The sequence below is a fragment of the Raphanus sativus genome, chromosome 5 (assembly GCF_000801105.2).
Source record: "Raphanus sativus cultivar WK10039 chromosome 5, ASM80110v3, whole genome shotgun sequence".
Lineage (NCBI taxonomy): Eukaryota > Viridiplantae > Streptophyta > Magnoliopsida > Brassicales > Brassicaceae > Raphanus > Raphanus sativus.
Window position 1 is genome coordinate 20,203,838 of NC_079515.1, and position 25,123 is coordinate 20,228,960.

The following is a 25,123-nucleotide window of genomic DNA, read 5'->3' on the forward strand; positions in this document are numbered from 1 at the left end:
ATCAAATTTGATCTAATATATAGAAATAATTGATAAAGATAAACTATCGTACAAAAGAACATTGAACTTTGAAATCCAGAATATGAAGCGAAAAAAAAAGAGAACATGGAATACATTCCTTTTAAATAAATCCGTATATCCACATATACTAAAAATAATATAACTTCCATATATAATCCAAAATTCAGAATATCTGAGCCTCACAAAACACACCCCAAAAAAAAACAAAGAAGGAAGTTTCATAAGGATGAATGAGTGTCCATAGGTCCCATACACGGGAAGGACGCGGGACGGAGAATAATGTTTTGCATGTGGGACCTCGATACCGCTCGTGAATCCCACTCTCCCTATTACCCCGCTCGCTCGTCCGTTTATATTCTCACCATCCATCTATCCACTAGAAATAGAGAGGGAGAAAGAATCGTCCCGTTGAGATTGTTCTTGTCGGATAAATTGTGATTTTCTTAGCATAAGCAAGAAAAAAGAAAATGAGCGGGAGTAGAAAGAAGACAACGCCGGCGAGCCGGACGCGAGTGGGGAACTACGAGATGGGACGAACTCTAGGCGAAGGAAGCTTCGCTAAGGTCAAATACGCTAGGAACACCATCACCGGAGATCTAGCCGCTATCAAAATCCTCGACCGAGATAAGGTTCTCCGCCACAAAATGGTCGAACAGGTTTGTAAATATGTGTTAATTAGTAATACGAGAGCATGCACGGCTTCGGATTTGTTTTATAATCTATTTGAATGAATGGGTTTGAGTTCGTGATTAGGACCCACGTGTACGAGGTATGTGTTTGGTGGTCAAGGTTAATGATTATCTAAAGTTTAACTAATATTTTGAAACACTCCAGATAGATAAATACGGATTCGAATATATATGAATCTTCTTCTTCATTACGAGTTTGAAGATCTTTGAATCTATCGTAGTATGCAATGATCACAAAAGAGGTGCCATGGATATGGTTTCGAAGCAGAGTAGCTTCCTTTCTCTTAAAATCGGTTCTTAAATCTAAGGAAAATATAGTGTTATGAGCAAGATCTTGAAGATAGATATATAATGAGCATACGTCAATTTTTCTTGGTGCAGCTTAAACGAGAAATATCGACAATGAAACTGATTAAACATCCAAATGTGGTCGAAATAATCGAGGTAAGAAAAAGTTAATAAACTTTTAATCTTACTAGACCTCTCGATATGTTTTAATAATCTTACCGTGTGAGCCCTCTCTGTGTGGTGTTGGTGTGGGTAGGTTATGGCGAGCAAAACGAAGATCTATATCGTTCTCGAGCTGGTCAGCGGAGGTGAACTATTTGATAAAATCGTAAGACACCAGTCCATTACTCTTTCACCATGTTTGCTTTTTGCGGCTGCAAAATCTGACTCCTCGCGTTTTTGAAAAGTTTTTCATTTAATTTAAATCTTGGAGCATAATCGAGAGAGAGTGCTAGATTTAGTTGTCTCGAAAGATTAAAAATATAGAGTTCCAATCTGTAAGATGCTAAGATCACCTCCAGCGTTATGTAGTGAGATATCTAAGTTATTAAAAGGGTAAAAATAAATTGGAGAGAAATCAGAGAAATTCTTAAAACAGAATCTTCAAGAAACCCTTAAAAACTTGTAAACACATGTGTAATTTTTTCGTTGAGCAGTTTTTTTGGAAAAAACTAAAATTTAAATAGATAATAAAATAATTACAGAGATATTAATACTTTTAACACTTAGAACCTCAAATGGGAATTGAGGTTGCTCGTAACAGAAACCAGAAACAATAACTTAGAGTTTCTATCCTTCTTTTATTTTTCTCTCCACAAATGGTATCTGTTTTCCTCTGTTCTTATACTAATGCAATTCTTGGATTTGAACCATACAATAGGCCCAACAGGGGAAACTAAAGGAGGATGAAGCTCGGAGTTATTTTCATCAGCTCATAAATGCTGTGGATTACTGCCACAGTCGAGGGGTCTACCACAGAGATCTCAAGGTCTTTATTTGGTTATGCTCTTCTTTTATTTGATTTCATCATGTTCAAGTTTCTCAACCTATATATGTTGCTTGTTTCAGCCTGAAAATCTTATCCTTGATGTTAATGGGATTTTAAAAGTTTCTGATTTTGGGTTAAGCGCGTTTTCACTACAAGTTCGGGTAACTAATTTGATTTATCAGTTGGATACCATGGCCAGTTAATTAATTCCTGAAATGAACAACATATTATTTGTTTTTATAAGCAGCATTCTTTTGAATGCAGGGAGATGGTTTGCTTCACACTGCTTGTGGAACGCCGAACTATGTTGCTCCTGAGGTAGATACCTAAAACTTCGGTACTTAATAAGCAAAGCATACTAAGTGTTTTATATATAACGATCTACCAAAATAATTTACTAAGTGTATTAGGACATATAATAAAGTTTCTATTGTGTTTTTTTTGGGGTTTGAGAGTAGGTTCTGTCGGACAAAGGCTATGACGGTGCAGCAGCAGACGTCTGGTCCTGTGGTATTATTCTATTTGTGCTCATGGCTGGTTACTTACCTTTTGATGAGCCAAATCTCATGACATTATACAAACGTGTACGTGAATTTTTTTGTATCTTCTCTCTGATTTTTACTATTTATAAGTACTTTTGTAATCTTATCTTTGGTGCTCAAAACACTTTAGATATGCAAGGCTGAGTTCAGCTGCCCATCATGGTTCTCGCCAGGTGCCAAGGGAGTCATTAAGCGTATTCTTGATCCCAGCCCTATAACCGTAAGAACCTAATACATTTTACTTAGTTGTTTTGCTGTAAACTAAAGATCAAATAGTCTAAATTGTTCAATATCTTAACTAATAAACACGGTTTTCTCGAAATGCAGAGAATAAGTATTGCAGAGTTGCTAGAAGATGAATGGTTCAAGCAAGGGTACAAGCCACCATCGTTTGGTCAAGATGATGAAGACATAAATATTGATGATGTCGATGCTGCTTTCAGTAACTCCAAGGTTACATATCCTATAGTGCGGTTAAGTTAAGCCAGTCTATTTTAGTCAACTAATAACTACTCTTTCGTGCTGCTTCTATAGGAGTCTCTTGTAACTGAGAAGAAGGAGAAACCGGAATCGATGAACGCTTTTGAACTTATCTCGAGCTCAAACAGTCTTGAAAACTTGTTCGAGAAGCAAGCCGTACGAACCTTTTTAATACATGCAATTGTTTGAATTATTTTGTACATGAATAGGTTTGTCTCTAATTGTTGTTTATTATGGAATTTTCAGCAACTTGTGAAGAAAGAGACACGGTTTACTTCTCAACGACCTGCGAGCGAAATAATGTCCAAAATGGAAGAAACCGCAAAGCCATTAGGCTTCAATGTCCGTAAAGACAAGTACAAGGTTTGTTCGTATTCTTGATTTTGTATGTGTTATTGAATTATTTTATTTGTGGTTTTGTTGAAGTTTGTTAAATAAAATCGCAGATAAAAATGAAAGGAGACAAAAGTGGTCGTAAAGGCCAGCTCTCAGTTGCTACAGAGGTAAAACAAAAACATATAAAATAGAAATATTAACATTCCGGTTTCCATTTAGCAAAAAAAAAAAAAAAAAACATTCCGGTTTCCATGTTTATTTTATCAGTAGCTGGTAATGATTTATTCGGTTTAACAGGTGTTTGAAGTTGCGCCATCGTTGCATGTAGTAGAGCTTAGGAAAACCGGCGGTGATACCCTCGAGTTTCACAAGGTATGTTTTTCAGTTTAATCTTCATCATCAGCCGGTTAGCATCTATAGTTATTTTTTAACTGGGTTTATGTAAAATCTGGTTTGCAGTTCTACAAAAACTTCTCATCTGGATTAAAGGATGTAGTCTGGAATTCTGATGGAGCAGCTCAAGAACATAAAGCTTAACAAGTTAATAGCAAGTTGTTCTATTCGAAACAAAATATATTAAATCATGAAAGATAGTTGAAATGGTTGAAAACTGTAACATGAAGCTTCAAAGATTGACAACCAAAAAATAAAGGAAAACCTAGTAGTGGGCTATAAACGTAGATATATATCCACATGCAATCTTCCTCAAAAGATGGCTTTGCTTACTATGAGTCAACTGAAAAGTGGTCAAAGTCCAAAAATTGAAGGTATTGTTTTCGTTGTCAAAACTCGGGAAATTCACTACTATTTGCTTACAGTTAAAACCACTTCATTGGCTACGCTTTAAAATGGCATGGTAGAGAAAATGACATATATTTTTTTTTGTAAGCTAAAAATGACATATTGTAAAACTGTTTATTCCACACTAAACTAAACGAAAATTTTAAAATATTACATGAATTTTACGTATGCGTTTTTATTTTGTTTCTAAACATAATAATAATGCATATTTCATATTGAACTAAACAAAAATTCAAAAATGTTACATATAAACTCTCAAAATCGTGCTTATTAATAATAATTTTTAAAAAGTTATACAAATGATATCCTTTTGATAAATTAACGGATGATTAACACATTTAACGGTTAATATATAAGCACAATTTTGAAAGTTTATATAGTATTTTTGAATTTTGTTTGGTTCAATATGACATACACACTATTATAAAGTTCGGAAATGAAAACACGACGCATAAAATCCATACAATATTTCTGAATTTTTATTTATTTCAGTATGGAATATGAATTACTACAAATTTTATCTAGGAAAATGCATAATGCGTAAAATTCAAGTTGAAATAAACTATTTTCCTCACACATTATCCATCGAAGTATATGGAAGAAATTAAAATAAGGTGATAGTGATAGAATTTTCTTTCTATAAAGAAATAATGATAGAAAAAGTTATAAATTTTCAAAATCAGAGGTTATTAGTTCAACTGGAAAGGATTTTGACCACTGTGTTATAGGTTCCCAGTTTGAATGACTGTTGGAACAAAATTAATTTAATATACTGTAATTTTAGATTTAGAGGGATTAGTGCCTAAAACTTAAGGGGATCATGGACTTCGGTCCCAAATCTACTAATATTCAAAAAACAAATTATAGAAGTTACACTGCCAACATCAACCCTCAATTATATGGAGTACCTATCCATATACAAATCCAAATTAAATTATAGATAGCAGAAAGAAAAAAAAATTGGTAACGTTTTATCGCGGTGCTTTTTTTTTGTCAGCTGTCAATCTAACCTACATCAAGTAGAAGCAAACGAGTCGATCCTCCGAAAAGCATTTCCGTACATCCAGATCTGATCTATATAGGAAAAATAAGCATCTGTTCCTTGTTTTTTTTACTAAAGCATCTGCCACGGTGCTTAAATGGGGTTTTTTTGTATATGCCAATGGAGTATTTGTTTTTCTTCTTCAGTTCGTTTTAGTTGTTTAACTTTATAACTTAATGAATCAATTGGTACTTCGAAGGTTGAATCAAGGGTACTACTTCTGATATGTCCAATGGTATTGCCAGCATCAAACCCTTTTCAGCTTGTTTTATGGATTCGATGTCGTTATTTATGTAGATACCATTTACGTTATTAGTCTTTTTCATACAATGTATAGTATGAGGATACTATATATATACATATATACTAGTACTGTTTATTTATACATTGATGACAGACTGGTTTCAAGTTTTTAGTTAGTTGGTATTAAGCCGCCCAACATTAACTGTTCGTCAATGTTCTACACATGGGCACTAGTCCACCATTTATTATCATCATTATTTCGTTTTAGTTTGCCAATTAAGTAGTTTGATCTTTTAAGATATTGCACTAGTAGGTCTAAATATATGTTTATAAAACATTTTGGCTCTTATTACGCTCATCAAGTTTGACCTCGATTACTAATTTTTTTTAGAATACAGAATGACTCATATAGTGATAAACTATTTGAGGTTTTCATTGATCAATTGTCCATGATCACTATATTAATTATATATGTATAGACATAAACCTAAATTAATAGCATCTGGTGAAATGGATCATTCTAATGTTGAAGATAGAGAGTTTAAAAAAAAATCGATATATCCAAACGGTGTCGTTGGCTTTTGTCTTTAGTTTTTTTTTTTCCTTTTCTGTTTGCTAATCTGTGAGAGTTATTACTGTCTTGTTTATTGTAATAATCGATATATAGGAACATTATTTGTTCTATTTTAATAGAATCCTATTTTTATACTATACAGTAAAAAAATTATCAGACTAATTTACTAGAAACTTAATATATATTACTTAGAATTTAAAGAAAAAATGAAAAAAATATTGTGATTGTGATCTTAACAATAGTTTAGTAAATAATATATATTTAAATATTAAATACATTTATTTGAAAATATATATTTAGTTTACATAATCTCAGGTATATATATTATATTTATCGTAAACATATCTACACAAGTTTTCGCATTTAAATATATACTAAATAATATTTTGAGATGCCGTATTTTATTTGAAATAGAAAATGTTATTATAAAAATAAGAATAATAGAACATATGAATTGTTTTAAAATAGACTAAAACTATATAGTGATGAAGGTTTAAATTATTGTAACAAAAAGTAAATTTTCACCTATCTTTTTTTTTTGCTAAAAAATTTTCAAATTAAAAGCATGAGAATGCTAAAAGATTTTCACCTATCTTTTAGTTATATTATATAATATTTAAAATTTAATAATAAAATTGGTTACATGACTATTAATTTAAATTTTGTACCAAAAATGATAATATATCCGCGCATCCGTGCAGGTTATAATTATTTAGGGGTTTATGTTTCTTCGATTCTTTGAATAAGAGATTAGATAATTTATTGTATTTTAACAAAAAAAAAACATAAGTTTGTATTTCTCACGTTAGTAAAATAGTGTAACTTAAGTCACATGCATGCAAAAGCAATTCTCTTTAAGTTACAAAAAAAAAGCAATTCTTTGATTGTTACATTCGTAAATGGCTTATCTGGTTTATTACAGTTTTGTAATTACTTATCCCAATAAAAAGGTAAATAAAGAAAATATAGACAGGTTCCAGTCTGACCTACAACGACAAGACTACTCCTCTGTCTCAGAGGTTCATTTTCCCCATTTTCTCCTCCAGTGTCCTTTTTGGACACCTTGGCACAGTTAATTTATTAGATTTAAAGAAATATTTGAGAATCAGAAATACAGATAGAAAATGTTGATAGATATTGTTGGATTTCTAATCACGTTTTTTTTTGGTAAAAAATACAGATTTCTAATCTCGTTAATAGCAAACAAACAAATTACCTGACTAAAAGATTTTAACTATAAAAATATTTTTATCAACAAATCAAGGTCTTAACGGAGATAGCCAATTTAAAAATGATAATTGACAACATAATAGAAACATTAAGTGTGGATGCGTATGTAACGGAGAAAAACGAAATGTGCTGATATTAAGAAGTAATATACCTCATTATCAATTTATCATGGTCTATATTGAGGAGTTTCCATCCATGTGAAATACACAATTACATAAAAATAGCGTATTTGAATAATTGGGGACACGCTTTCGTCTACTCTTGTAGTTGCAACTGGGACAGGGAACGCTTCTCATGAACGAAAGAAACGTTTGTCAAACAAATTTGCTTTAAAATTACAAGTTACCACAAAAATATTTACAATATCTAATGTTAATTTTCAAATACTCCTCAATCCATCTTGCTTAAACCATGTATTTGATAAATGGTTGTCTAGAACATTTTGATTAGTAAGAAAAATATATAGTAAGAAATTAAGAATGCATGCCATGTTTTGTTGTTGTGTTGTTGTGATCTAGTTAACAAACTAGGCTAAACCAAAGTAGAAAGTTAGTATGTTCGTCAAATTTATGTGAAAAGAGACCTAAATTTATGATCTAACCATATGTTTCCGATGGGTTCTGAAAGACTTTTATGAAAATGTACTGTTTCGCATTTACATTTCGTGTGAACAAAAGTGACAAATAATATGGCTAGTTAATTTAATACTCCCTCCGTTTCGAATTATATGTCGTTTTGGAGCAAAATTTTCGTTTCAAAATAAGTGTCGTTTTATGATTTCAATGCAAAATTTATTGACTTTTTAATCTATTCTATTTTTCTATTGGTTGAAATCTGGTTAGTTGTATTGGTAATGATGTTTTTATCTAGTAAATATACAAAATTAAATGTTTTATTAATCTGTGTGCCGAAGTCTAGAACGACAAATAAATTGAAACGGAGGGAGTACCAAGGTCCCATATATAAGTAGTTGAGCTAATAATAGTATCTCGGAACCAACCACCCACCATTAATTTCGAATATTATTCACATTTCTTTTCGTTATTGTTTAGTCTTGTTATCATCTCTCTTACTTGCACTTAATAGCAACTCTATATATTCATCTACCTCCACTTTCCATAATTTCACACAAAACCTTATTCCTCGTTTTCTATCTTTTTCTCTTTCAGCGTATTTTTGCCCAGATTTTTTATAATCGATACACACTTTTCTATCCAGCTCGAATTATCTCGACCCAAAATTATATCTATGGAGAGAACTAACAGCATAGAGATGGATCAAGAGAGATTAACGGCGGAGATGGCGTTTAAAGATTCTTCATCGGCCGTTATACGAATTCGACGACGTTTGCCGGATTTCTTAACGTCCGTTAAGCTCAAGTACGTGAAGCTTGGACTTCACAACTCTTGCAACTTCACCACCGCTCTCTTCTTCCTCGTCATTCTTCCCTTAACGGGAACCGTGCTGGTTGTTTAAGGTGAGTTTGGTCAATAGAAAGTAAAAGAACTCAAGAGTGGGGTGAACAGAGACGTTTTATTAGAGTCGGAATAACGAGGGTACAAGAGTAAGAAAGCCGGCTAGTCGATGCTCGGTGAGATCCTAGCCGGAAGTACAAGAGAGCGGCGAGATACAAAGAGAATAAAGGAAACCCTAATCTAGCCGCTAGTCTGTCTGTCTGTGTAGTGATGCCTTTCTTTCCTGTCCTCAACTCCTTATATAGTCTCCTAGGTCGGTTGGCTTTGACCTAATCCGTCCCCTTCGTTATGGGCCTTTTGGCTTAAAGGCCCAGTCGAGAAGACTGCTCGGCCCGAGCCGCCTGATCGTTTCCATCGGCTTCTCGTCGTTCAGCTATAGAGGTCTCGAGCCGAGTCGCGGCTCGTCAGAAGCCGTCTCCGAGCCGGTCATCCTTTGAATGGTAGTAATGGGCCTCCTATTCGCTGGGCCTTGTGGATGGTGCCAATCCATCCCCAACAGTAAGTCCCCCCCTAGTTCGTTGTCGAGCAGCTGGTCGCAGCGAATTAGTGAGTTAGGGCTCGAAGAATAGGAGGTTTGATAGTCGGTTCCTTTGATTTAACCGAGGAACCGCCGGCGGAAAGAGTTCCGGATGTTCCCGAACGAACAACCGACCTATCGTACGCTCGATGCCTCAGATGAACTCCTCTGAACCGATGAATCGACTGTGCCGGTTTTTGATGTGACAGCGAACCATCACCGGTTTTCGATCGAGAAGCTGAAACGTCGCTAGGGTTTTTTGTCGGGAATCCGAAAGGTCGCGTCTGAGTGTGACGCGCGAGCCCGCCGACAGGCCCAATTAGGCCCGCTTAGGGCTAATGATGGCACCTCGTGGGAGGCGCCTTCACTCTCTCTATAAATAAGAGGTCTCTCTCGAGATCTCTCTCATTCTTCTCTCAGTTTATCAGGTACTTTCTCTCTCTACTCCTTATCTCTCTAGCTTTTGCTCTCTGTTTTAGTTCCTCTACTCGATATGTCGACGAGCAAACAACTTTCTCGAGAACAAAAGGGAAAGATGATTTCGAGCACCACTGGTCCCGATAGTGATCTGGAGAGGGTTCGCGGATCCGGCGATAGCGTAGAGGAGGCTCATCGCGAGGCGATGATGGATACCGAGAACATGACCCGAGAGCAGCGTATGCTCGTCTCGGTAGCGATGGTTCAATCTCGCGCAGACGATGACGGAGGCGATGGCTCTCCTGACGACGGGATGACTCCCTACTGCTTCTACCCGGGAAATATTTTCGAGGAGCAGCGCCGACTCGATCCGTCGCGAGCTCGTCCCCCTGTAGTTGAGGGGCAAGACTGGAGGAACGTTTTACCGACGCGATCCACATTCGAGTCGGTGACGAAGCTGCTGAAGAGAGGCAAGGCGACCGGAGTTACATTCATAATCCCGTCAAAGACCCAAAGGCCGTGGTCCCCCCCGAAGGGGTATCAGTGCGTATACGAGTCGTACTTCGAAAAGGACACGAAACTATGGTTTCCGATTCCTCGACTCGTCACCGCCTACACGATGCGCCGAGGAGTCGCTTTGAGCCAATTCTTGAATGGCGCTTGGCGTCTAGCAGTTGCGCTGATGGTGATTGGGGCGGAAGCTGGCGCTGCTCTCAGCGTCCGAGCATTTGAGGAGCTGGTCTCGGTGAAGATTAATCGAGGCCTGTTATCACTGAAGATACGCCCGAACTATAATGTGGTAACGGGCTATCCGACCAAGACGAACGACTGGCAGCGATCGTACTTCTATGTTAAGTCCGATCGCTCGGCTTTCGAGGAGCCGCTGAAGACCGGTTACCGTGTTCTTTGGAACAATGAATTTGGTATTGAATGTTCTTTAATCTTTTACTGTTTCAGACTCCTGACCATCTCTTTTTCTCTTGTTTTGACAGTTCCTCACTCGAATACCGCGGAGTACGAGGAAGATTTCTTGGAGAGTGCTCGGATTATCGCGTCCCAGAAACAGGATTTTTGGGAGAACTTCTCGTACAGGAGGATTCGTAGGTCGATTGATCGGATCAAGCGGCGTAAGTTTCTCTTTCTCTTCTTTTGCTCGGTTTCCTCAGGGATCCTAAGTCGCTTTCTTTTGTCTTTGCAGAGGTTTGGCGTTCGGACACCGTTCCTCTCATCACCAAAAAGTCGAAGAGAATCAACTTGTTCACCAAAGCCGAGCAGATTGAAATTAACCGAGCCAGAGCTATGAGGGAATTGCCGGATCTAAGTTTGGTGGTTGGGAAGCAACTCGGGTTCGTGGAACCGGACCAAAGCTCTAACGCAAACTCCTCTGATCCCGGGGAGCCGAGAGCGACTGAGTCGGACGGGGCTCAGCTCGTGAGAAAGTCGGGGAGCAAGAGGAAGGAGAGGGAAGGCGTTTCTTCCGAGGAGAAGCAAGCCGAGGAGACTTCCACCGGTGGGGGCGCCGGATCGGAGAAGAAGCGGGCGCGCAAGGATCCCGTTGAGGTTCGGCCTTCCTCTGTGGAGAGAGGTGAGCTCCAGGCCTTGGAGCCTAGCAACAATTCTCGAGATGACGTTCTCCCGGATCCGTCTCTCGATGGTGGTCTTCAGGGGACTTCTTCTAAGGTGAAGAAGAAGTCGAAAAAGAATAATAAGAAGAGTGCCGGCGAATCCTCGGGGCACGAGATAGCGCCCAATACGGAGAAGGAAACCGTGGAGGCTCCGACTACTGCCGTTTCCCTCCCCAAGGCGGCGGTTCGTGAAGATGCCCGGGGATCGAACAGGTCCTCTCCGAAGGCTCAGGAGGGTAAGGCTGTGCCGAAGAACCTGCAGGGGTTTTGCCCGGATAAAGTGGACTTCATTTTCAAGCGGGACACTCCTCTCGTTTGTAACGAGAGAGATTGCGCTCGTTTCGTCCGCCAAGTCCGGGGAAGTAGGGAGCATCTCCCACTCGTCAAGGACTTAGTTTTCCAAGACGAGTACACCGCTGCTGCCGGTTCCTCGGTTAAGGTAAGTATAGTTTCTGCATCGCATTCGTTTCTCGTCTTTCTTCTCATTTGGTCGTCCTATCCCAACTCTTTCTTTGATGTGTTGCAGAGCCAAGGTGACTGGAACGAGGTCGTCCGCATATACGACAAAGAGCTGAAGAGGACCTATGGTGTGATTGATAGGCAACGGCGCAACACCAAGGAGGCGACTGCCGCCTTAGAGGTCATGCTGAAGAAGAAGGACGAAGCGGTTATTGCAGAAGCGGCCATGAGGGATGAACTCTCCCAGAAAGAGGCGGCTATGAACAAGGAGCTGAAGCGAGCCCGGGAGTTGGTTAAAGCGCTCGAGAAAGAGAAAACCAAGCTGGCAAACGAGAAGAAGACCCTCGAGGAAGAGAAGGCGGCTGCTGCCTTAGAGCATTCCAAGGAGATGGATCGTCTCCGAGAGTCGCGCCGCTATGAGGTTACTCACGAACGGATCCGAGTAATGGCGGCGATGCATGGGAAAGCCGCCGTTCGCTTCCAGAGGATCCAGGATCGGGAGTCCCGTCGTGATAACTTTGAGGATGCGAGATGCATGCTCGGCCAGGCTCGGGGGATGAGACGTTGCCTTGAAGGGATGAAAGCGGCAGGTAAAAACATCTCTCAGGGAGATATTGATATCTACGCCGGGCAAGAGAGGCATTATGATGCGGAGGTGAAGCGTTTGATCGTAGATGATCTTCTCGAGAAGGACCTTTCTTTATCTCCTCTCGTGCTCGAGTCGAGGTTCGTTATCCAGGAGATGATGGATAAAATCGACAAATTTGGGTCGAACATGGACTTGCTCGACTCCGAGGCCGCCAAGACGCTTCGCACTCCCCTCAGAGCACCAGGGGATCGATCCGAAGAGCCGTCGAAGAGCCTTCTCGACACCGTTCAGTCGCCAGCTCGCCCTGATGCTGTTCTCCCGGGTCAAGAAGTTGCCCTTAAGGACCCTTCCGTGGCTGAGGAGACGAACAAGTCAGCTCCCGACGAACCGATCTCCAACACGCCGGTCAATATCTCCGACTCGCCGTCATTCGAGGATGCGGATTCTGGCGCGAGTGAAGGACATCTCGAGGGGGCGGACTCTGGCGCGAGCGAAGAACATCCCGAGGAGGATCTTCCTGCCTTGGATTAGTATTCGATGTTTGTTGTATCTGACTTTTGGCGCTTGTGCCTTTAAAACTATTTCCTTTTCTCGGCTAAGGCCTTTTGTTGTTTAAGACCTCGTTTCTCGGCGTTAAGCCTTTGATGTATGAATTATTTTCTTTTGGTTTTTATCAGACAAGTGTTTCTTTATATATTTCCGTAAGTCGTTTAACTTAGAAGTATATAAATCGTTTTTCACTTGTCCATAACCGAGAAACGAAATAGTCCGGATGGTTGCTCGCATTTGCCAGCGAGTTCCCTCCTTCTCAGATAGAAGAGTGATTAGAGAGTCGTTCGTTCGCATTCTTATTTATTCAACGAAGCTTTTACAAGTCTAACGTTCAAGTAAATACAAAGAGACTCTAATCGTTCTACTGAATTGCCGAGGAAAAGGTTTCGAGACGCATTGCAGTGATCGAGAGAACTATTGGTCGGCCAAACCGTCGTTCTTCGATCAGACTTGGTCTGAAATTTCCATTGGATAGCCGGTCAGTGCACGACGCACAGGTGACGCAAGGCTGTTATTCCCTTCGGCTGATACCTGATCAAGGCTCAGCCGATTTTGCTGGGCGAGTGCTCGTGCTCCGCTTGACGAAGGGGCTGGCATCGTTTGTTCGGGGAAAGGTGACCGTTAGTCATTCTAAAAAAAGTTTGGACTTTGTTTTGGTTGGGGCTGGACCCTGTGAAGGGATGCCTACGTACCTCGGATGAGGATCAAGCCTTTCGTAGTTCGTTTGACCGAGTGAAAGTGGCTGTAGTAGCGCATTCACTCGGACGAGTAGAAGTGACGGTTAGGTGCATCTACTCGGTTTTTTTTTTTTTTTTTTTTTTTTTTTTTTTTTTTTTTTTTTTTTTTTTTTTTTTTTTCGCGAACAGTGACCTGTTGGTCATTCGCTCGGAGAAAAAGATGAGACGAATCTATTGGTAGAAGAGGCGAAGATGCATAGAGTTCCAGGCTCGTGGAACTGCCTCTCCGCGGGAAGTCTCGAGTCGGTAGACGCCTGGTCGAACGACTCGGGTGATCTTGTAAGGTCCTTCCCAATTGGTCCCTAGCTTGCCAGCGTTGAGCTCCTTTGTGTTGTCGAAGACTTTTCGGAGGACGAGATCGCCGAGCTCGAGAGGGCGCGCTTTTACCTTCTTATTATAGTAGCTCTCGATCTGGTTCTGGTAATTTTGGATCCGAAGAAGCGCTTGATCTCGTTTTTCCTCGAGTTCATCGAGGGCATCGAGGAGCATATCTTGATTAAGCTCGACGAACTGCGGCATCTTGGCGCGCCGAAGACTTGTCACGTTAACTTCGGCGGGGGCCATTGCTTCCATCCCATAGGCAAGAGAGAAAGGGGTGGATTTGGTCGCACCGCGGGGAGTCGTTCGGTGTGACCAGAGGACGCCGTCCAGCTCGTCGGCCCAATGGCCTTTCTTTAGGTCGAGTCGCTTCTTGATACCATCGATGATAATCTTGTTGGAAGATTCCGCCTGTCCGTTTCCTTGCGGGTAACGAGGAGTCGAAGGGCTTAGACGGATATTCCACTTGTTGCAGAACTCTTTGAAGTTTCCGGACATGAACTGAGAGCCATTGTCCGTTATGATCTCGTACGGCAAACCGTGACGGCAAATGATGTTCTTCCAGACGAAGGTGCGGACTTCCTTGTCCGTCACCTGAGAGAACGCTTCGGCTTCAATCCATTTGGTGAAGTAATCAGTGAGGACCAGGATGAAACGACGTTGGCGCGAGGTCGGCATTGGCCCGATGATGTCCATCCCCCACCTCATGAACGGATAAGGGGCAGCAGATGTCCGCAACAGCTCAGTGGGACTGTGGATGCTCGGAGCGTGACGCTGGCATTTGTCGCACCGACGAGCGTATGCCTCGCAGTCAGTGTTCATAGACGGCCAAAAGAATCCCAAGCTTCGAACCTTAAGGGCGAGTGCTCGGCCTCCCGAGTGGTTTCCTCCTGCTCCGTCGTGAGTTTCAGCCATTACTCGGCGTACTTCATCGCCCTGGATGCACTTTAAGAGAACCTTGTTCGCGGTTACTCGGTGAAGTTCGTCGTTCATGATGACATAGTGGGCGCTGCGTCTCTTCAGGCGTCTCGCTGCCCACTTATCTTTTGGCAGTTCTTCTCGTAGGAGATAATCCAGGAACTCGACTCGCCAATCGACTGGGGTGTCGTCACGATCGAGCATCTCAGTGTCGGCTTGATCCGGTGTCTCAGTTTCGGTTTGATCGGTGGTGGATCGTCGAGTTGTTGCAAAGATTGGAGCGATGGGAGAGCTTTCGTCGGAGGAGGGATCAATGCTTGGTCGGTCAATCCGATGTATGGGTATCGTCCTTTTGACCTGATCGTGGAGTTTGCTCCCGAGTGCGGCTAGGGCATCGGCGCAAACGTTCTCTCCGCGAGGAACCTTGGTGAGTTCGAAGAAATCGAATTCCCTAGCGAGCTCTTGAACCACTCGAAGATACGCATCCATTCTATCATTGCGAGCATCGTAGTCGCCGCTAAACTGGCTGGCGACGAGCTGCGAGTCGCAATAAGCACTCAAGCGTTTGGCTTTGACGGCTCGGGCGAGACGAAGCCCGGCGATCAACGATTCATACTCTGCTTCGTTGTTAGAAGCCGGGAAGCCGAAACTGAAAGACTGGCGGATGAGTTCTCCTGTTGGCGACTGAAGCTGGACCCCAGCACCGGATCCTTTACTCGTCGATGATCCGTCGACATGAAGAATCCAATTGGGGCTCGGGACGTCGAGGTCTTGTGCAAGATCCGGCGTGAGCTCGACAAGGAAGTCGGCGAGGACTTGAGATTTGGCGGCTGTTCGACATTTGTATGTAATGTCAAGCTCGCTCAGTTCGATTGCCCACTTGGTCAGCCGGCCGGCTCTGTTGGGATTTTGCAGGACAGTGCGGAGCGGTTGGTCGGTCAGAACTTCGATAGAGTGTGACTGGAAGTAGGGTCGTAATTTCCTCGCGGAGTCGACGACGGCCAGCGCCAGCTTCTCAAGGGTTGGGTACCTGGTTTCCGGGCCGGTCATGCGTCTGCTCGTGTAAAAAATCGGACGCTGCTCGCCGCGATCCTCCTTGATCAAAACACTGCTGACGGCTGCCGAGGAGACGGCGATATAGAGAGACAAAACGTCTCCTACGTCCGGCTTGGCCAAGACGGGAGGAGTTGTCAGGTATTGCTTGAGTTGAACGAACGCGTCCTCGCATTTATCATCCCAGATGAACTTCTTGTTCCCTCGGAGGAGATCATAGAAAGGAAGACACTTGTCGGTAGATCGGGAGATAAAACGATTAAGGGCGGCGATGCGTCCTGTTAGTCTCTGAACTTCGCGGCAGTTTCTCGGACTGGGGAGGTTCAGGACTGCCGAGATCTGTTTCGGGTTAGCCTCTATTCCTCGTTGCGTGACGATGTAACCAAGGAATTCGCCCGAGGAGACGCCAAACGTGCACTTTGCGGGATTCAACTTCATCCCGTACTTGTTTAGGATGGCGAAACACTCCTTCAAGTGTGCTAGATGGTCGTCGGCTCGGAGGGATTTGACGAGCATATCGTCGATATAAACTTCCATTGTTTTCCCTAACTGGTCGGCGAACATCCTGTTAACGAGCCTCTGGTAGGTTGCCCCGGCGTTTTTCAACCCGAATGGCATCACCTTATAACAATAAGTTCCCCGGTCAGTGATGAAAGCGGTTTTCTCCCGGTCGTCTGGGTGCATCAGGATCTGGTTATAGCCCGAGAAGGCGTCCATGAACGTCAGCATCTCGTTGCCGGCCGTCGATTCGACTAGGCGATCGATGCTAGGCAACGGGTAGCTGTCCTTAGGACATGCTTTGTTGAGGTCGGTAAAATCGACGCAGATGCGCCATTTACCGTTCTTCTTCTTGACGACCACCGGGTTGGCTAGCCATTCCGGGTAACGAACTTCAGTGATTGAGCCGGCACCGAGTAGACGCTCGACTTCTTCTGCGACTGCTTTGGATCGCTCTGGTCCCAACTTTCTTCTCTTCTGCCGGATGGGTTTGAAGTTGGGATCAACATTGAGCTCGTGGGTCGTGATAGCTGGATCGATTCCCTTCATATCAGACATTGTCCAGGCGAATGTGGATAGGTTTTGCTTAAGGAACTCGAGAATCTTCTGCTGCATTTCGTCGGGCAGAAATGCGCCTACTCGGACTGATTTGCTCGGATCCGACTCGTCGACTGGTACCTCGAGCACCTCCTCCTTTTGCGGGCAGACTTTGCTCGTGGGAGGAGAGACCGAGTTGACGAGTGATTGGGAGCGCTGAATTTTAACCGTGGCGATCAGGAGATCTCGCGCGGCTTGCTGATCACCCTTCAGAGTTTTGATTGATCCGTCTGATCCTGGGAACTTAACACACTGATGATACGTTGATGCGATTGCTCGCATTGAGTGCAGCCATGGGGTGCCGAGTATAACGTGGTAAGGGGCTTTGGAGCCGACCACAGAAAATTTGACCGTCCGAGTGACTCCGCATGCGTGAACCGAGAGGCGGATCGTGCCTGCGATCACTTCTGACGAGCCGTTGAATCCTGTCAGAGTCCGAGTAGAAGGCTTGACGTCGTTGAGGTCAATTCCCATCTTCGCGAGAGTTTCGCGAAAGATGATATCGACCGAACTCCCGGTATCGATAAGTACTTTTGTGACGTCGTACTTGTCGACGCCGAGCACGACGAGCAAAGGATCGTTGTGAGGGAGGTGCACGCCGAGTGTATCGTCAGACGAAAAGGTAATCGACTGATCGTCTATTTGCTTCTGGGGCCACCGTTGGGAAGTAGTAGCTTGCCTTCGGTGGTCTTTGACTGCTCTAACTGAGTCGCCGCAGGGAGGTGATCCACCCATAATGACGTTTATCCGGGGACGAGTTTGTGCTCGCTTTGCGCGGAGCACATCGCGAAGGTCGCTACTTGTTTCAGCAGTATCCCTTTTCTTGCGGTTAAGGGCTGTCCGCAGGTCGCCGATCTTCGCGTTGAGTTTGTCTCGCAAATCGCGGTTCGGCTTGTCGGCGGGCTGCCTTTGGGAGGAGTCTTGTGCCAAAGCTTTCGCGGCGCGACTCGAGTCGATCTGTCGGCGGAGATCAGAAGAGACTGGCGTTTCCTCGGTAGTGGATTGAGACTTTTGCTCGAGGAAGGACCGAAGATCCAAAGAGTCGTCTGGGGTCTCCATATCGTCGTCCTCGTCCGACGAGGATCCTGGTTCGTTCCTTCCTTGAGGCTGGACACGTATCACTTCAATGCGCTGGCGATTGGCAGGCTGATCGTCGTCCGCCGAGTCGTCGTCATCATCGGTTTCTCGGGTGGCCTTCTCAGCGTCCTTCGACTGTTTGTCGTTTTTACGGTTTTTGCCTTGCGATTTGCGCTGGGCTTTCTTGTCTTTGTTCCTGCTCCAGCTGTTTTCTCCTTTTGGTTTGGGTTTTGGCGGCTGGATCTTGTAGTCTCCGCTTTCGATCGAGGAGAGGAACTGGGCGTAGAGAGATTTGCACTCGGTCGTGTCGTGTCCCTTCACGTCGTGATACTTGCAATGCTTCGTGAGATCGATGGGAGTTCTGGTCGGTCCTGGAGCCGAATCGACTTTAGCCACGACACCAGCACTAGGGGTACTGGGGGACGCATCTGGAGAGTCGGTCTCTCGCTGATAAACATTCCACTTTTTATCGTGCATGACCATGGTTGAGACAGGGGCATTGTTCTCGTCCACGACGTAGAGGAGACCTCCTTTTTTGCCGCCGTTATCAGCTGGCGCGTGCTGGCGTGGCTCTGGCCGAGCTCCTGCACTTTTGGCTGCAACCGGCTTGGCAGCGTTCTGTTTCCGAATTATTGCCTTGGTGTCTTCTTCCATTCGGATGAAATTGTGAGACCGGGCAATAGCATCGGGGAGCGAAGTCGTGGGGTTGGAATACAGGTCTTTACGAAACTTCGAGTTGACGAGGAGAGTGTTCATCAAAGCGTCGATAGCAATGTGATCAGGGACGTCGACTCGGGAAACGATCGTTTTGAACTTTTCCATGTAGTCCTTAAGGCTTTGGTCTTTTGTTTGCGCCATATTCCACAGGCTGGAAGCGGTTGCTGCTCGCTTGGTAAACATGATGTAAGTCTTGAGGAAAACGGCTGATAGGTCTCGGAAACTGCGAATCGAGTTCTCGCTGAGCTGTGAGAACCAGGTTAGCGCTTGCTCGTTGAGTGTTTCGACGAAGAGCTGACAGTATCCTGCGTCCTTCTCTTCGTCGGAAAGGCGAGCTCTGGCCATAGCTATGTTGAAGGCTGTCAGGTGTTCGACGGGGTCGCCTCCGGGTTTGTACTCGGGAAGACGGAGCTTTTCTATCTTACGGAGCTGGACCCTGGTTAGCTCGCTAGCGAAGGGCGAGCGCGAAGTAGAGGCGATGACGCTGTCGATCTGAGGGGCTGCGCTCGTCGCTTGGTGAATCTGCGAGCTCATTTGCTGAAGGCTGAGTTTGAGCTCGGCGATCTCGCGAATCGTCGTCGGATCTGCAGTCGTCGGAGTAGGGTGTACGGCGGGAGGACCGTTAGGGTCAGATTCGTCCACAGCGCGGTCTTCTGCCGGCGTCGGAGGGAAGAGATGCCGGCAGACGGGCTGGGAACGGTTCGTCGGTCCAGCGGGAGCAGTGAGGGCAGCCACGAGAGCAGCGAGCTGCTCATTCGTCGTTTTCTGGACTTCTTCTTGATGCGCGAGGCGAGCCATCACGGAGCTCATGAAGTCCGACGAGAGAAGAGGAGGAGGAGGCGGAGGCGTAAGCTCGGTCGCTTCGCCGGAAGAGCCGGGGTTCGAGTCACCAATCGTCATACTAGGCTAAGAAACGTTACTCTGATCGGCCCCACGGTGGGCGCCAATTGTTTAAGGTGAGTTTGGTCAATAGAAAGTAAAAGAACTCAAGAGTGGGGTGAACAGAGACGTTTTATTAGAGTCGGAATAACGAGGGTACAAGAGTAAGAAAGCCGGCTAGTCGATGCTCGGTGAGATCCTAGCCGGAAGTACAAGAGAGCGGCGAGATACAAAGAGAATAAAGGAAACCCTAATCTAGCCGCTAGTCTGTCTGTCTGTGTAGTGATGCCTTTCTTTCCTGTCCTCAACTCCTTATATAGTCTCCTAGGTCGGTTGGCTTTGACCTAATCCGTCCCCTTCGTTATGGGCCTTTTGGCTTAAAGGCCCAGTCGAGAAGACTGCTCGGCCCGAGCCGCCTGATCGTTTCCATCGGCTTCTCGTCGTTCAGCTATAGAGGTCTCGAGCCGAGTCGCGGCTCGTCAGAAGCCGTCTCCGAGCCGGTCATCCTTTGAATGGTAGTAATGGGCCTCCTATTCGCTGGGCCTTGTGGATGGTGCCAATCCATCCCCAACACTGGTTCAGCTAACCGGTCTGACGTTCGAGACGTTCTCCGAGCTTTGGTATAACCAGGCGGTCCAACTCGACGGGGCGACAAGACTCGCTTGCTTGGTGTTCCTCTGCTTCGTTTTGATCCTCTACGTGACTAACCGGTCTAAACCGGTTTACTTAGTGGATTTCTCCTGCTACAAACCGGAAGACGAGCGGAAAATGTCCGTGGACTCGTTCTTGAAGATGACGGAGGAAAACGGAGCATTCACCGATGACACCGTCCGGTTCCAGCAAAGAATCTCGAACCGGGCCGGTTTAGGAGACGAGACTTATCTGCCACGTGGCATAACGTCAACACCCCCGAAGCTAAACATGTCCGAGGCACGTGCCGAAGCTGAGGCCGTTATGTTCGGAGCCTTGGATTCACTGTTCGAGAAAACCGGAATTAAACCGGCTGAAGTCGGAATCTTGATCGTAAACTGCAGCTTATTCAATCCGACGCCGTCTCTATCGGCAATGATCGTGAACCATTACAATATGAGAGAAGACATCAAAAGCTACAACCTCGGAGGAATGGGCTGCTCCGCCGGATTAATCTCAATCGATCTCGCCAACAACCTACTCAAAGCAAACCCTAATTCTTACGCTGTCGTGGTCAGCACGGAAAACATAACCCTAAACTGGTACTTCGGCAACGACCGGTCAATGCTCCTCTGCAACTGCATCTTCCGAATGGGCGGTGCAGCGATTCTCCTCTCTAACCGCCGGCAAGACCGGTCAAAGTCAAAGTACGAGTTAGTCAACGTCGTACGGACACATAAAGGATCAGACGACAAGAACTATAATTGCGTATACCAGAAGGAAGACGAGAGAGGAACGATCGGTGTCTCTTTAGCTCGGGAGCTGATGTCTGTGGCCGGAGACGCTCTGAAAACAAACATAACAACGTTAGGACCGATGGTTCTTCCTTTGTCGGAACAGCTAATGTTCTTGGTTTCACTGGTCAAAAGGAAGTTGTTAAAACTCAAAGTGAAGCCGTATATTCCGGATTTCAAGCTCGCTTTTGAGCATTTCTGTATACACGCAGGAGGTAGAGCGGTTCTCGACGAGGTGCAGAAGAATCTTGATCTTAAAGATTGGCATATGGAGCCTTCAAGAATGACTTTGCACCGGTTTGGTAACACTTCGAGTAGTTCGCTTTGGTATGAGATGGCTTATACCGAAGCCAAGGGTCGGGTTAAAGCAGGTGATAGGCTTTGGCAGATTGCGTTTGGATCTGGTTTCAAGTGTAATAGCGCGGTTTGGAAAGCGTTACGAGTTGTTTCGACTGAGGAGTTGACGGGTAACGCATGGGCTGGTTCGATTGCGGATTATCCGGTTAAGATTGTGCAATGATTGGTTGTACCGGATGTGTGGAGTGTAGTCATTGGTTTGTAATTGTGTACTTCTTGATATCAATTTTTTTTTTTGTTGTAAGTTGTCGATTGGATATTATAATTTAATTAATTTTATGGATGCGGGTTTGCTATAAGTTAGTTGGTTTTGTAGATAATATGATGAGAGATATATGAGAAGAATTATATTTACTCTCATGATTATAAAGCTTATACATGTACAACTTATATAAGAAGATAAGAATATAAACATTAAACCTAGTTTCCTTAACTAAATATATACATATCTCAATAATGATATTCACATTTATGTTTTATATCTTCATGATTCTCTATACGCCCCCTCAAGCTCAAGGCGGTGATGAAGTGACAACTGAAGCTAGGCTTGAGATTGAACGATAATAGATCAAGACATGACGGATATCGCAATGGTGGCTATGAGCTTGAGGCTTTTTTTTTTTGTTGATGGCGATCAAAGAGATCTCAGGATGGAGATGGAGAGAGGCAGAGATCCAATGATCTGTGTTTGTGAACGCAGCGGACCTAATAACTGTGGTAGCGAGAGACTGGAGGACATAAGATTTGGGTTTTTTTTTTTTTTTTACATTGGAAGCCTCGTCATCGTGAGATGGTTGGAGAGGAAGCACCTTGGCTTGGAAACAGGAAACAAAACAGAAGCTTGAAGGCTTGTAGATTCATAGATTCAGAGGCTCGTTTGATGAGCTTGAATGATGGTAGGAAGCTTTGGCATGGTAACAAAACTTTTTTTTTTGTTTTAATGTTTTTTTTTTAATACCTAAGAAATATAGAACAAAAAAAATGTTTTTTTTTCAAAAAGAAAAAATAGATTCAGAGGTCTTTGGAGACATGAATAATAAGAAGCTCAATGGCTTAGATTCAGAGGTTCACATGAACATGAATGATGGAAGCATATAGCTTAACAGAAAATATAGTAAAAAGAAGCTCAATGGCTTGAAATCGAAAAACAAAGAAGTTCTGTGGCTTGAAGGAAATAAAATAAAAAACAGGAACGCAGCAGATCGTTAGATCATTGTAGCTCTGATACCATGTAGATAATATGATGAGAGATAGATGGGAAGAATTATATTTACTCTCATGATTATAAAGCTTATACATGTACAACTTATATAGGAAGATAAGAATATAAACATTAAACCTAGTTTCCTTAACTAAATATATACATATCTCAATAATGATAGGTTTTATATACTTTGGTAAACCAGAAAGTCGAAAGCTTGTCAAAAGACAAAACATAAGTCGTATCTTTGTGTTGCTCAAAAAAAAAAAAAAGTCGTATCTTTGTAATCCACTATGCCCATGTTCATACCTATGCAGATAACTTGCTGAATTGAACAAATTATGGTGATTTTAATTGATCACATTTTTTTTGGTTGGTGAAGTTGTGGGTTTTGGTTCATTCATTAGCTAATTGGCAAAGACATTATTTACTAACCCTTGTTAAGAAAGAAGAAAATAATGTATATTCTCCTTGTGCTAGTTGTGTAAAAATAACGGATAAGAAAATCTAAGAAAAACATATAAAAGCCAGATCCATTACCAAATTTTCTTGGTTCTTCAAAGTCCTGATTTATAATAATAGCTAAATTATGTCGGTACTTTTCGGATCGAACCGTTAGTCGGGTCAACAACTCTTCTAGATGGAGGTCGTTGAACCATCATCTGCATAGTTGGATGCTGCCTACATTTACCAACAAAAGAGGCAAAAATTTATAATTTAAAGCAAAATACGTCAGATTTTTCAAGTCTTTGGGAAAATATACAATTACTTTTGTTTGCTGAACTACAAGTTTAAAACATGATTTCAGTCAAAGAAAAAAAGTTTAAAACATGAACACCATTGGGGATTAGGAAAATAGGGATCAATGGCATTGGCTAATCACGTGCCACTTTAATCCCAGCAGTTCAACGTTAGGCCCATTAATACAGCTTAATCACAACGACCTAAATTCAACGGTCAATACGAAAAGCACTTTTCTTCTTCTCTTCACCATATAAATTAAATATGTTTATTTTCATGCAAGGATGACAAAAAATCGTGGCCGTTGAGCTAGGATCACCGCCAACCATCTATGCCAATTCCTATAGTCACTAGTAGAAGCTGGAGAGATCTCAGCAGCAATAGACTCAGTGCAACACAAAGAGTAATTCGATTGCTGCTCCAGCAATCAACCTAAGCTTGTTAGATATAAAAATCATATTATCTAAACTATTAAGGCTGAAGTACAAATAATATTTATCCCATAGTTTTCCACAATAATTACATCTTAATGCCACTGGTATTTAAACACCGTCGTTTACCTTTTTTTCACCTTGATTTCGCTGACTCACCTTCTCTACACCTAATATTACCTCTTTCTTATCTATCGATCATATTGTTTTGGGCTTATAATATATTCTGTGGCCCAGATTTATTACATTTTGTATTTTACCTGACCGAACATTGCAAATCAATTACGTATTTTTGGGATGATCTCTTATCTACGAAACCCTAGCCTCACATTTGTCATCGATATGTGTTTTTTTTAACAAACGTTAAGCTAAATGTTTTTTTCCTACGCAAATTACAACAACAACTACAACTAAATGGGCCAATTATTGATATAAGGGCAATGATGACATGATCCAAAACTGAAAGAAAAAAGTCAAATGAAACCAAAATCTCTTCTTATTTTTTTGAGCATTCTTCTTATTTTTGAATGTTGTTTCGAAACTTGGTTTCATTACTACTTCTGTTGGTTTCTCTAAATAATATTTTTGTTTTAAAATATCAGCGCAAAATTTTAATGTTATATTCAACTTCAACGCAAAATGTTTATATATATTTTAATAAACCAACAAATATACTTAAGCCTTTAATACTTTAGAGTTTAGTTTATGAAAAAACTATATAAAAGCAGAATAAAACAAAAACACAATTTTATAGTTTATAAACGAAAGCTAATAATATCGACAAGACAAACCAATGTCAAACCTAATAAACATATGAATATATATCATAATAAGTATAAATCTTAAACTTATCGAATTTTCAAAAGTAAAATACATATGATTACGAAGATATTAGCTATGTCCCTTTAGTTTTACACAAAAATTACAATTAAATGTCACTGATTTAAACTCATCGTTATGCTTCTTTTTCCTAACCCACTGTTTTTTTTTTAATTTTGGGCTTTCAATAAATTCTTGGCCCAGTCATTTGTTACATATTGTGTTGACAAAAAAATGAAATATGGAAATATTTTTCTTGAGCATAAATATGGAAATACAAAACCTAACCAAATACACCGATATTCACACATATTGTTAAAGAAATATTCTTATTTATATGCCCAATGATCTCGCCTGATTAATTACGATATTAAATGTAAACCTTATTTAATTTTGAAATCTACTAGCATATATATAGATACCTCGCATCCTTTTTTTCTATGCATTTACATACCAAAGCAAAAAAAATAGCTACGGTAAACCACCAA

The 25,123-nt window shown here is 42.4% G+C and overlaps 3 protein-coding genes across 4 annotated transcripts; all 3 read left to right on the top strand.

Annotated features, from left to right (window-relative positions):
- The first annotated feature begins 385 nt into the window (after positions 1-385).
- LOC108856347 (CBL-interacting serine/threonine-protein kinase 9) lies at positions 386-4,024 on the top strand. Its single transcript, XM_018630123.2, has 14 exons — positions 386-677; positions 1,092-1,154; positions 1,255-1,326; positions 1,879-1,986; positions 2,067-2,147; positions 2,251-2,304; positions 2,445-2,570; positions 2,659-2,748; positions 2,856-2,981; positions 3,063-3,164; positions 3,255-3,371; positions 3,455-3,511; positions 3,642-3,716; positions 3,804-4,024. The coding sequence occupies exons 1-14, from the start codon at positions 489-491 to the stop codon at positions 3,879-3,881; spliced, it is 1,338 nt and encodes a 445-aa protein (XP_018485625.2). The 5' UTR covers positions 386-488; the 3' UTR covers positions 3,882-4,024.
- A 4,238-nt stretch (positions 4,025-8,262) lies between these two features.
- LOC130495042 (meiosis-specific protein ASY2-like) lies at positions 8,263-13,704 on the top strand. 2 transcript variants are annotated; one of them, XM_056985987.1, is made up of 3 exons: positions 8,264-10,770; positions 10,842-11,707; positions 11,795-13,704. In XM_056985987.1, exons 1-3 carry the CDS (start codon positions 9,720-9,722, stop codon positions 12,845-12,847), a joined length of 2,970 nt encoding a protein of 989 aa, XP_056841967.1. In that variant the 5' UTR covers positions 8,264-9,719; the 3' UTR covers positions 12,848-13,704. The 2 variants fall into 2 exon arrangements, with proteins under 2 accessions (XP_056841966.1, XP_056841967.1); XM_056985986.1 differs by having other exon boundaries at positions 8,263-10,770; positions 10,842-13,704.
- A 6,489-nt stretch (positions 13,705-20,193) lies between these two features.
- Positions 20,194-21,726, top strand: LOC108805265 (3-ketoacyl-CoA synthase 1; the record flags this gene model as incomplete). The annotated part of the gene is made up of 1 exon (XM_056985764.1): positions 20,194-21,726. A coding segment is annotated over one exon (1,413 nt), but the record flags the coding sequence as incomplete, so codon positions are not given.
- Positions 21,727-25,123: the final 3,397 nt, after the last annotated feature.

Coding starts and splice junctions, on each gene's coding strand:
- LOC108856347 (XM_018630123.2), top strand. CDS start 489: ATGAGCGGGAGTAGAAAGAAGACAACGCCGGCGAGCCGGACGCGAGTG. Junction 678..1,091: donor GCCACAAAATGGTCGAACAG/GTTTGTAAATAT, acceptor TTCTTGGTGCAG/CTTAAACGAGAAATATCGAC. Junction 2,305..2,444: donor CGAACTATGTTGCTCCTGAG/GTAGATACCTAA, acceptor GTTTGAGAGTAG/GTTCTGTCGGACAAAGGCTA.
- LOC130495042 (XM_056985986.1), top strand. CDS start 9,720: ATGTCGACGAGCAAACAACTTTCTCGAGAACAAAAGGGAAAGATGATT. Junction 10,771..10,841: donor GATTGATCGGATCAAGCGGC/GTAAGTTTCTCT, acceptor TTGTCTTTGCAG/AGGTTTGGCGTTCGGACACC.